This window comes from Mandrillus leucophaeus, unplaced genomic scaffold, assembly GCF_000951045.1.
Source record: "Mandrillus leucophaeus isolate KB7577 unplaced genomic scaffold, Mleu.le_1.0 Scaffold1605, whole genome shotgun sequence".
NCBI classification, from domain to species: domain Eukaryota; kingdom Metazoa; phylum Chordata; class Mammalia; order Primates; family Cercopithecidae; genus Mandrillus; species Mandrillus leucophaeus.
Genome location: NW_012101594.1, coordinates 211,206 through 224,588, shown reverse-complemented (window position 1 = coordinate 224,588; position 13,383 = coordinate 211,206). Strand labels below are relative to the sequence as shown.

Genomic DNA, 13,383 nt, shown 5'->3' with positions numbered 1-13,383 from the left:
CAGTAAAAAAATAGAAAATATGGATGAAGCAATTTAATAAGAACAAATAATAAATCAAAAATTTTGTAAAACAATTGAAAGGCAAATGACATTAATTCAAATAAATAAATGAGAAAAGCAGTCACTATCATTGTTCTTGAGAAACTTAAGAGATTCATTAATTACTTTTTAAAGAGTGATTCTTTTTCCTTTTCCTAAAGGAACGAAACACAATTCATATACTGTGCCCAAAATGTAATAAAATGAAGCTCATGACAAATAATTAACAATCAAATTAAATGTAAGTACTTTTGAAGTAACAACTAAAAGTAAGCAATGGAATTCCTGAGGCTTGTAAATCTTCCCACTGGAATGTAAGTTCTAGTGGGAAGGACTTTGTCTATTTTGGTTACTACTGTATCTCGAGCACTTACAACAGTGCCTTGCACAAAGCTACATGATTATTATTTGTTGAATAAAGATATAATCACACTTAAATTTACTGAGACAAAAATATACTTGATAACAGTAAGCTGATTTTTTTAAAGCAAAGAATTTAAATACTAAGAAATGATCAAATTACATAATCACAATTTCATTACTGTATGATCTGCCTAACAGGGTCAATGTAATACCTTTTAACGAAAAGCATTTCTTACTGTATAGTTTTTAAAAGAATTGATTTGAAATAAGAATCAGCAATACCTTATTGTCAGCTTTGACATTTTCTCACTTTTTATTGTGGCACTATGCTTTGGAGAATAAAAAAAATTGTCAAATTATTTCAAAAGTTGGGATTTGTTCTGCTCTTAATGTTTCTTAAGGGAAATGAAATTGCTTTTCAATCTTATAATGACTCTCATGATTAGATCTTTCTTAGATGTTTTGTTAAAAAGAGGTGGGATTATAGTCTCCATAAGGAAGCAGAACATATTCCTTTGCTAATATGTTTTTGTTTATTTAAGATTCTAGGTCCTCTCATGTGAGAAGCAATAAAACGGTTTTATTGTAAGTGAATTTTAAATTGACCCCAGAGGATATTTGGCATGTTTAATACTTACTTCAAATTGATCCAGAGCATCGGAAGGCGTATTCAAAAATGCCAAGAAAGAATGCTGTGAGTCTTGGTGCTCTATACCTAGAAGACAGCAGCAACTTTTTTTAAGGCTACAACAATTAAAACTGATTTTAATGGATAACCTTCCCTGTCTGAATCTATTAAAAGCATTTCACAAACTACTGTATTTCAAACCTGATCACTATTATTAACTCGACATTTAAACAAAACTAAAATACACTAGTGTTTCCAAGAATATCACTTAACAGTTCAATTATATCAGTTTCCATGAAACGCTTATTTAATTTACTGAGTTTCTTTCTTTTTGTGTATAGTAAATAATAAAAAAACACATTAAATCTTTTGGTAGGCTTGAGAGAATTTAAAAATAGGAGTCTGTTTATATCTGATTTTTCTAAGCTAATTTAACACCAAACAGGCTTCTGTTTTGAAATAGTCTTACCAAAGCATAGAGTAAGCACTAATACAAAAATCCTTTATAAGAAATTAATGCATTGATAAAACAAATACACTTAATTACAAAAAAGCTGTCAATCTGACTTCAGGTATTTTTTTATTGACAGGATGAAGACTCCAAACCCCAGTTTTTCTCAGATGAATTTTTAAAAATTCATACATATCTCTTGACTGTAGCATTAACTTTAAATGCACAATTTCCCAAATAATTCTTAAAACATACAAATAAAAATACCAGGTAGAAAAAAACCAGAAAACAGCCAATCCCACATTTTTTACTTCCATATGCTTAGGAATTGACATCAGCTGATTTGTGTTTTTCATATTACTATCTAATAACACATCTATTAGTATTACTATCTAAGACTATCTAATAACTGATAACATAGTTATCAGGTAAGGCAATATGTTCAGAAATTCATTCAAATATTGAAAGTGTGCCAGACACTGTTCTAGACACTTGGGGACATAACAGTAAATGAAGCATTAAAAACATCCTTGCCCTCATAATGTAAATATCACATTATATTACTGAAGTAGTAGCATACATTATGTTATACAATAAAATTTTGTTCTGCAATATTCAAAATCCAAATTTAAAAAATGTGGTAAACATGTCTTCATAATGTGATAAACTTAAGTCTCCTTCAAGTTTAGGTCTACTCTAAAAATGATACAATCAATGTTATCTGGCGTGCAAGTCATATTCTACACTAGTCTCTCTCCTATTTGCCATTGCGGCCACAAGTTGTCCATGTCTTATGTATTCTTTTTCTTTTCATCACTAAATAATGTATCTCCCTTCCAATTTTCATTAATTAAAACCTAGCTTGATTTTCATTTTGGCATGATGGCTTGTGCTCCTAATCTGAATTACTATTCACTTTTTCTGGGCTCCTTCCTTTTCTTGTTAATTAAGAAATTCAATCAACAAGAATTTATTGAGCATCAACTATCTATAAAGGTTTTTTCATGTTAGCTTCTTTATGTGATTACTCGCTGTTCTCCATCATTTTACATGCAGATGCAGAGACTCCACCAGTTTTATCTCACTGTGTTGCATGGCTGAGAAATGATAGAGAAGTACTTAGACCTAATGAAGCCCATTAACGAGTTCGGTATTCAGTGATGGCCGTTGTTAGAAAAATCAATTTCCAATAAATGCATATAAGATATCCCTTTATTTTAAAAATATCTATATTTCTTTTTATTAAATCTTCACATGCTTAACATCCACATTAAGGAAAGTTTAAGAAGTTCATGTAATACAGCTATCAAGCACTCTGACTAAGCTTTAACATGAATGGAAAAATGTTCAAGTAAAGTTTTCAAGAAAATGGTAATAAATCCGGGATATCCCACAGGACAAGCAATTTAAGTGTCAAACTGGAAGAAGACATTAAAATGCCCCCCCAAATTTTCCTTATTGAATTGCTCCATTAATACTAGATTAATCTTTAGCTATTTCATACATTGTTTCCTCAACTATCCTGAAAGTGTATCCCCCCCAAATTTTTATACATCTAGGCACATAAAAAGTGCTAAGAAATACTTGTTCAAGTACCCTTACCAAGTTCTGAATGTTAACACACATTGCCATTGTCAGAGTGATAACCTCATATTATAGCATTTGAGAATATTATAAAGTACATTACAAAATAAAATTTTTTTCCAATCACAAAAATGTTATTCATGAAGTAGTCCATGGCACTGAAAAAAACATCAAATTTATGGCAAAGTGTCTTTTTCTGTTACTATGAAATCTTTAAACAATGCATATTAAGTAAAACAAAATGACTCAGAGGCCAGTCTTCCAAATGTGTGTGTACGCACATGCATCATATATACACACATGTATTCATAAATGAGTGCCAGAATTGCTTATGTCAACAATTCTCCCACCTATGCAATGAACTGATTCTTCTGTAATAAAACATATTTATAACATAATAGTAAGTCCTGAGTAAGGCAAACACACACTCCCATACCCTTTTCAGATCTAAGCTCTTCAGTGTCCTTTATCAGTTGTTCGATTTCTGAGAGCAGTTCCAAGTTCTTCTTCTCTGAATCTTTTAGTTTACTTAAATAAGGAGAAAAAAGGAAAAATGTCATTTTTATTGCTGGTTACTGAGCCATCTTGGATGTAGCCAAACTTACGTGGTTTAAGTGTCAGGCATGGTAAATTAGGGGACTGTAAATTACGGCAGGAAGAACGAATACAGCCTGCTACCTACTTTCATGTAGACTAACAGTTTTACTAGAACACAGCCAATCTCATTCATTTAAGTATTAACTATGGCTGCTTTTACACTACAATAGTAGAGATGAGAAGTTGTGATGGAGGCTAATCAAAGCCTAAAATATTTACTAAGTGAACCTTTACAGAAAACATTTGCTGACCCTGAACTAAATTATTAAATTTAAAAATGTTATAAAATCAAAGGTTTATTTTAGAATTCTGTTAGACTTTGTTAGATATTATATCATTACAGGCAACCATGAAAGTGGAGCATATACAGGAGTAAGTTTATAATTTTTCAAACTGGCTCATCTTTCTGACTTATGAACAATATGTAAACTCATATGTCCTAGGTGTAAGGAGAAAAGATCTTACTTATTTCAAATCACAACACAGAGAATGACATTGATTAGCTCTTTATGCTGGGATGAAATTCACTTTCTCCAGGAAAAGTTTTCCCCTCCTCAATGCCACATAAGCACATTTAAGTAAAACATACAATGTCTGCATTAGTTATAGCAAAAAGCTTATAAACCAAAAGTTTATAATCCGACAGAGGTATCATGTATCTGGCCTTTGATATGATTAAAAAGATTAACAATTGCAGTTTAAGGACTATGAATATACACCATTAAAAGCTGAATTCATGGGCCTGCATTTCTTTTCAGGCTTTTGGAACTTTTGATATTCTCAGCAGTCAATGGATTTTCATATTTGTAGTTTCACTTGTGATGTGAAGTTTCTATTGTTCCTCTATGTCACGTAAACTGACTTATTTTGAACCATGTTTATAATCAATCTAATTGTGAATCATTTATGTATTCAGAGTATGATTCACTCTAGTGTTGTGACAAGAATTGAGGAAATGTGTTCATTAGCTAACTGCTTCAGAGACTGTGGGATATACTTTTTCTAAATACATAAGGAAACATGAAAAATAATAATTATACTTAGAAGATATTATACCATTGTGAAATGTGCCATCAATAGAATTTTCATTTATAAAACACCTAAAAGACCTATGGTAGAGGCCACAATTTTCAAATGATTATATTTTGTTCTCACCATACATTGTACTTTTATACAAATATAATATTCCTAAACATGAGAGAATTTTAGGTTTAATAAAATTTGAGTCAACTAAATTTTATAAATAAGAGGAAAAGTAAATAATGGATTATTATTTAATACTATTAATTCTACTTTATGGACAAGCCAGAGGAAAACAAGGCTATATTAAAACCTCACCACTATCTACAAGGTTTGAAAGCATCTATTTTCATCTATTTTTGAAAGCATCTATTTTCGTAACATATTTGGCCATCATTTTTCTAAAAGAAAGCAATGGAAACTAAACATGTAACTTCTCCACAAATGACTCTGACAAACTCAGAAATTATTCTAGTGGGACTATATTATTCAATCTTACCATTCTGTTATGATATTAGATGCTTTAACTTTATTCAACTCTTCTTGGATGGCCTGTTTGGCTCTTATTTCTGCATCCAGAGCTGACTGCAACTCCAGTCTAGCTGACATATCCAGTTTCGCAAAACGACGCATTTTCCAGGGCATATCCTATGAAATAATGACTGTGTTTTTAGTTCCATCCTATTTTTAACATTTAAATTATTACAGTTAACCAGCTGTGTCTTATGTTTTTCTAAACTGGAAAAGACCCAAACTAATCGTTTTCTCATAAAAAACTCTTTAGTAGGCTCAAAGTCTAAACAAACTGATACAAGTAACTGGATTTATTAGTGTTTTTTAAATCTCTTTTTTCTAATATGATGAGCCTCCATGCAAAATCATAGAAGCTTACTGTTGCTCGTGTACCCAAGCTGGAATTTCTTAATGCTTCCAATTCTTCAGTCATTTTAGAAGCTAAGGCCTGAAGATACCCTCGTGCATCCTTTTCATCGCTGACCCTAGAATACGTAAAGACAAAGTACAAAAGTAAAACAAAAAAGCTTCAGTGCAATATATGTTATTTTAAAGCTTCCTAAAGAAATAAGTGATAGGAAATTCAAAGATAGTCTTAAATAATTTCTTTGAAAAGGTCTACCATAGTATACTACCTGTCAGCAACTGGGAAGAGGTTTATGCAACTGCTCTTTTTATGTACATGGTAGAGCTGGTGAAGTTTACAAAAGTCCAAGTTACTCATAGCTGATAAATTAGTAAAACTTCACCCTTGAAACACAGAATTAACATTCTTTAAATCTAACAATTAACACAGATGCACACATGGGTGAGGTTTTCTAAATAATAAGATTTCTCATTAACTGAATTCCGTCATTTTACATCATAAAAACAACATACCATTCTTAAAACTGAAGTATATTAAATTTAGAAAGTTTAATGTATGATATTCTGCAAAAATCAGGGTTATATTGTAATTAAGCTCTTCTGTTTTCTAAAATGATCACTAAAATAACAAAGAGAGATTAAACTACCAAAACCCAATTTCTACTTACTGCCTTAAGGCTATCTAGCTGATGATACAATTATAATTTTAGATAGAAACTTTTCAAATTATATTTAGTAAGACAAATTCCGCACTTTAGAATTTCTCAAGAAAAAGTCTGCATTTCTTACACTTCCCTCAAGTGGTGAGAAGGTGAAAGGAGGAGTCTAGCATATCTACAAAAATCTACAAAAGAGGTCCTATTCTCAGGAAGAATGAAAACCACTGGTATAAAGAAAGCCATACTGCACAAAGAAAAAAAATGGAGTCGAAATTTGCAATGCTCACAAGTGTATTCTAAAAGACTTTGGGGAAGACAATTTGTCTTTGTGCAGGCTGGCAGTTTTCAGATAAAATCCATGTCACTGAAGCTACGAGGAAAGTATATTTCAGGTAAATCAGTATGTATCTGATGCATACAGCAGACATGTTTAACTCCTGAGCTGCTTTAGTATCTCTTAGAATGTAAACTCCTGAGGAGTCAAATTCATATATATCTTAAAGAGGCCCTTTAAACGAGGCTTGGTGCTCTCTTCTCTTAGATGGGAGGTTGTCTTTGGAGTACAAGCAAAAGAAAATATGGAGATGCAATAAAACCATTGTAAGAAGTTGTCCACTCTAGGGACAGTTACATATTCCTAGGCTCTATGTAAATGTAAATATTTTTATTGCCTGTTAAAGAAAAATGGTTTTAGAAATTATTTTAAGAATGTTTGTAGAGTAAGGGTTGTGTCCTTCTAAAATTATTTGATCACAAGTGACTGCAATCTTTTTACTTAATTACCTGGTATGTAGTATAGAGAATAAATTGGCATGAATGAAGATTATCTTTTTTAGAATACAAAAAGGTTACTTAAATGGTAACAATAAAGAAAACTGTATTATCTGTTAAGTGCCTAGGCTAACAGGGCTCAACTAGTGCTGGTTTAGTATCTACCATAGCTCAGAGATCTTAGTTTATGCATATTTCCAAGAAACTGTGAAGTCCAGTATGTTTTATTAACTTTGGAAATCAATTTCTTGTAAACTGACTTTAAGTTATCTGGAATTTTATATAACAATCTCTTTTTTCTAACTTTGCTTTTTATTTACATGTTGAACACATTTATTTACATGTTGAACACCTTACAACTGCAATCTTCCGCTAATTCCTAACTTTTGATTAAACCTACTTCTCTTTTTCTTGGCTATAGAGAATTACTGATTTGGAGGGTAACTCATGCCATTTAAGTTCCACTGGACGCTAGATCTCACACAGTTCCTTTTCATAATCATTGCTATTTGTCTATTTTTCAACCTCATTTAAAAAAAATATTGTTTCTCCAACCCCAACACTTTTTTTTTTTTTTTGAGAGAGAGAGAGAGTCTTGCTCCATTGCCCATGCCAGAGTACAGTGGCACAATCTCAGCTCACTGCAACATCCGTCTCCTGGATTCAAGCAATTCTCCTGCCTCAGCCTCTGTAGTAGCTGAGCTTACTGGCACATGCCACCATGCCTGGCTAATTTTTGTATTTTCAGTAGAGACGAGGCTTAGCCATATTGGCCAGGCTGGTCTTGAACTCCTGACCTCAGGTGATCCGCCCACCTCAGCCTCCCAAAGTGCTGGGATTACAGGCATGAGCCACCACACCCGGCCCTAACACTACCTCTTACTCCTTGCTTCTAAGCCATTTGGTTAAGTTTACTCATATTCCTTCTCTTAACTTTTAAAAACAGTTTTAGAGGTAGCTGTCTCATCTTTTATTTGGTTAAATCGTTCAAATACTTCTTAGTAACATAGTTATTATTACTATACATAATCACCCTCCCTACTACACCTTATATTTTCAATTTCATTATTTCCATTGGTTTCTTTAAACATGAACAAACTCTACCAAATACAAAAGTTCCCTGTCCTCCTCACTGACAAACCCCCAAACATCCCATTTTTCCCTCTTTCATTGTTCTACTACATACATGTAAGTGCTCTAGTATTAAACCCTCCATTCACTACTTTATACTTCCTGAAGTCTAATTCCTGCCTCAACTATTTTGCTGAAGCTAATCTGTTAAAACTCAACTACAGAAGGCCAACTTAGATCTATGTGTTCTCTTGGCACATTTAATCCTTCCCTTCCAAGTTCTCTCAAATAATCAATTAGTTAATACTTATTAAATACTATTACATTGGGCACATTAAGAAGACAAAAGAAGACAAATAAGGGACAGTTCCTGAAAAGTTGGTGCATATATTGTAATTAGGAACTTTGATTCTTAAGTCATACAGACCTGGTTTCAAATCCTAGCTCTGGTGCTTACCAGCTGTGTGACTTTGGCCAGGTTACTTCTCTAACTTTGTTATCCCATCTATAAAATGAGGATAGTAATAATACCTATCTCACAGAACTGGTGTAATAACTAAATAAGAATACATGTGAATTTCCAGCCTAATGACTGGAATACTCTTATGTTTTAATCAATAGAAGCTATTGCTATACACAAATGAGCATTACTGAATGAGGAATGTTTCAAATAATGTGAGTGGATTTAAATAAAGAAAGACAAAGGTTTCATTACTGAAACGCTTTGTAATCATTAAACCCTTCTCCTGGTTCTCCTGCAGAGCTGTTTCATCTAGCTTGTATCATATAGCCCTTACCATTCGCCTTCTTTCTTGTTTCCTTAAAAACATCTCAACCACTTCATTGGCTTTATTCAATAGGAATTCCATTCCCAAATTTACATTTCTAATCCTAACCTTTACGTTAGTTTTTCAAAAGCATATGAGAAACCTCTACTAAGATGCCTCAGGATCACCTCAGTCTCACCAACAAACAAAATAAAATAACAGATAAAATTGATTATATCATCTTCCCCAAGGGTGGTTACCTCTCTTAACTTTCCTACTTCAATGATGCCATCATTTTCTTAACCACCTTAACTCACAATTCAGGAATACTAATTTCTCCTCATCTCTCACCCTTCATTTATAAGTAGTATTAAGTCCTATAGATTTTTCTTTCACAACGTCTCCTGCATTTATTCACTTTATTTCCAACCTTACCATCTATTTCATCCTGAACATTACTGTTAAAAGCTATTTGCCTCATCATTATTTTAATTAATACCATTACCTTTGCAAAAAACCTTCTCCATCTTACAAATAAGTGAAGGTAAAATTCTTACCTAGTATTCATGACAATTGTGTTGCAGTAACTTTATTACTCTTATTTCCTACTATTCTTTTACATAAATTCCAATTTGGTCAAACTAGGTGTAGGATATTTTACTAAACTCAGGCTTTTCAGAAAACACTGTCTAGTTTAACTGACTGCTTCCACCCTTCTTGAGCAACTAGTCTGAGATAATTCCCTCAACACTGCATTCTTATTTTTAAAAAGTCAGTATCTATTCAATATGTAAGGCATTTATATTTAAGTCTTGTAAGTTATCGCCAGTTCTGGTCAAAATAGTTTTTAAACTTTAAATGTTAAGTTATAAGTTACTTAAAGGCAAGTACTACATTTATAGACCTCTGTATCTCTTATTGTACCAAAAGAATGCCTTATGTGAGGAAACACATTTAAAAAATAAATCTTATGGATTAGCCTATTAATCTAACCTCTCTTTGTAATATTATTTCAAAGAGAAAACGTGAAGTCCTCTGATGAGCCAGTGGTGAGAAGGAGGGTTCCTACTCTAACAGTGGTGAGAAGAAGATGTCCTTGCTCTAAAAGGGTTTCTTATGAAAGGGATATTTCATAGCAAAAGAGAGAGGAGGTGGAGTTCAAGAGCCATTAGAAGTGACTTCACATAAGGTTTTATATACTGTAGTATTTCTTTTATATTAAACTGTTCATTTGTCCCAGGAAACATTTAAGGTGCTGTATGTCATGAGGTCCTATAATCTTGTTTGAGCATTACTTCATTTTTTTAAAGCAGGTTTAGTACTTGTAATCTAAAAAATCCAAAATCTGAAATGCCCCCAAATCTGGAACTTTTTGAGTACTGACAAGATGCTTAAGTTTTTGGATTAGGGATGCTGAACTGTTAAGTATAATGCAAACTTCCTAAAATCCAAAAGAAATCCAAAATACTCTGGTCCTAAGCATTTTGAATAAGGAATACTTACTCTGTATACTAAACTCAAAAATGAAAATAACTCAGTCTTTCGACCTTTATAAACTTGGATATTGTATCTCACAGAGTTACCTTTCAAGTAGGTAAGAAAGTTGAACAGGGAATACATATTTTACTTTTTCCCTTGGGTATTTGCCAATCTGCTATCTAACAGTCCATTTCTAAATAAGAAGTGGGGTTAATAACAGCTTTTATGCAAAGTGACTTCCTTGTATTTCTGATTTCTGCATTTCGCTTGAATGTGAGAAGTGTATAATGAGTGTTTTGTGGCATCATATAAAACTTTCATCTTCACCCTTTCTATTAACCCTTTCTACAAAGCCCACATTGAAAGCTTCCTTCCATTACTAGAACCACTTCCTGTTCCAGCTCAAATCAGCATGCCTGACACTTGAAAAAATCAGAAGTCTAGGAACACAGGTTTTGACTCTGCCTTCTGAAAAGTCATTTTCAGCTCCATCTTAAATATATATTTGATAACATAAAAATGGAATTACAAATGGCAAGTCATAATTTTTGATATTATAAACTTGGTTAAAGATTAAAGTGGATTTTGCTTCAGAAATGCAGACTTGATGATATAGATGTAAATTAATGAACCAATAACTATACTGTCTGGAACCCAAATAAATTTCCACAATCTGCATATTCCCTTTATATGCACTGAATAGAAACATTATAAGCATAAGAGCTCTTAATGGAAAAGCATTTGAACCAAAATATGCGTATAGGAAATAAAATTCCCTACAAATGACTAATCTATAAATAAATGATGAAACTACAGGTTGGATATCCTTTATGTAAAATGCTTGAGACCAAAAGTATTTTGGATTTCAGGATTTTTTATGTTTTGGAGTTTGGAATACCTGAATATACATAATGAGGTTACCTTGGCAATGGGACCCAAGACAAAACACAAAATTTGTGTATGTTTTATATACACCTTATAAATATAGCCTGAAAGTAATTTTTTACAATGTTTTAGAATAATTTCTTGTGTATGAAACCAAGTTTTGACTGTGACCCATCCCAAAGTCAGGTCTAAAATTTTCTACTTGTGGTGTCATGTCAGCACTCAAAAAGTTTCACATTTTGAAATATTTCAATTTCAGATTTTCAGATTAGGAACGCTCAACCTGTATTTGTTTTGATATAAATTAAACACCTACCATTTGCCAAAAAGGATTTAAAAAGTTAAATAAATATAAAAAGTTAAGTTACCTATTTTTACTTGGAAATACAGTCTTCATTAGATTCTGCTTTCTCCATGTATTATTAAAATGAAATTTTTTACACGCACCAGAATAATGGTTTAATAAATGAATATGAAGGTTACTAACATGTATATTCCAAACGAAATCCCAAGAGCTTGAGAAAGAGCTGATAAAACTAAAATGTAACCATTTAAGGTTTTAAAAATGTCATGTGTGAATTAATCTGGTATAATCATGATAGATGGTAACAGTACAGTATCTTTAGCTTCTAAGTTTTTTGCAGGCCTTCCATTTCTTAAAATACTCACAAATACAGGAGTTTTGGTCTTAGAAAGAAACATCCACAGGTAGCAGATGAATTCCAACTTTGACTCTGGAGGTGGTAACATTTTCTTAGAAAGTAATAATCAATAATCAGATTACAATGAAGCTGTGTTAAATGCTGCTATGGGACATTTGTTAGAGTTAGGGAACAGAAGAACATAACAGAAAACACATTAGAACACAAATAACAGGTCAGTAATAAAATTGTGCTTTTCGAGTAACTTATTTATCATAGCTGACAAATGAGATAAAAACCATTATTAGTAGCCAAATGGAATTCACACCAACTTGGCCACATACTCACAATCATCCACAAAAGAACGTTTAAAAGAGCACTCACCACTGAATTATTTCTGTGATTTGGGCTTCCCAATGTGCAACTGATTCTTTCTTGTCTGCTAGATCTTTAACCTCTTCTTCTAACTGCTGGTTGTGTATACTTAAGTTCTCATACAAAGTAGTAAGCTGAAAGGTAGTTTTAAGACATGCATGACTTTAAGGACCAAGAATCCGAGATGTTCAGACAGGTATTGTCAAATTTGATTACTCAACATCATCTACCCAATAATGCTTGTCTTATTATAATAATCCCTTTTGCTCACTGAATTTGGATATCAAGTACTCTGAATTCTCCTGCTATCTTTGCTTCTTTCCTTACATTCTACAGTGACTTGGTTCTGTGAACATTCTCTACTTGGCTTAAGAATTGCCTATTTCTGTTTGAAATAACTTTTTTTTTTTTGGTCCAAAAAATGTCTTTATGTCATCTTTTCTTCTTTAAAGAAGCTTATAATTTCAAGCATATACAAAAATGGAAAATATAAATGAATTCCCATGAGCCCCACTACCTAATTTCAACAATGATTACTTCAACATCAATCTTGTTTCACTTGCATGCCTGTTCTTTTTTTTTTTTTTTTGAGACAGAGTTTTGTTCCTGTTGCCTAGGCTGGAGTACAATGGCGCGTTCTCGGCTCACTGCAACTTTTGCCTCCCGGGTTCAAGCGATTCTCCTGTCTCAGTCTCCCCAGTAGCTGGGATTACAGACATGCACCATCACGCCTGGCTAATTTTTTGTCTTTTTAGTAGAGATGGGGTTCCACCATGTTGGTCCGGCTGGTCTGAAACTCCTGACCTCAGAAGATTCGCCCACCTCAGCCTCCCAAAGTGCTGGGATTACAGGTGTGAGCCACCACACCTGGCCTATACGCCTGTTCTCTTATCCCCTCTTCCTGTATTATTCGGAAACAAATACTAGACATCATACAATGTTATCCATGCATATTGCTGTATGTATCTCTAAAAAATAAGGATCTCTCTTTTAAAATATAACCACCATAGCATCATACTACAAATTTCAGGAATTTCCTAACAGCACATAGGTAGTAATAGTTCAAGTTTCCACTTACTTCAACATATCGCAAAACTTAAGTTTGTTAAATTCAATCATGATACCAATAAGAAAACACAGCTGAATGGTTAATGGTTGGAGATATATACATATA

At 32.8% G+C, this 13,383-nt stretch overlaps 1 protein-coding gene across 1 annotated transcript in view; it reads right to left on the bottom strand.

Moving 5' to 3' along the window:
* Positions 1-13,383, bottom strand: part of CDC42BPA (CDC42 binding protein kinase alpha (DMPK-like)) — a 267,348-nt gene that overhangs the window by 87,381 nt on the left and 166,584 nt on the right. Inside the window, exons 16-20 of the mRNA XM_011975980.1 lie at positions 12,219-12,343; positions 5,575-5,680; positions 5,182-5,330; positions 3,502-3,593; positions 1,041-1,117 (exon numbers count right to left, since the gene is read on the bottom strand). Coding sequence (XP_011831370.1) covers positions 1,041-1,117; positions 3,502-3,593; positions 5,182-5,330; positions 5,575-5,680; positions 12,219-12,343 — 549 coding nt within the window. The remainder of the gene's footprint in view (positions 1-1,040; positions 1,118-3,501; positions 3,594-5,181; positions 5,331-5,574; positions 5,681-12,218; positions 12,344-13,383) is intronic.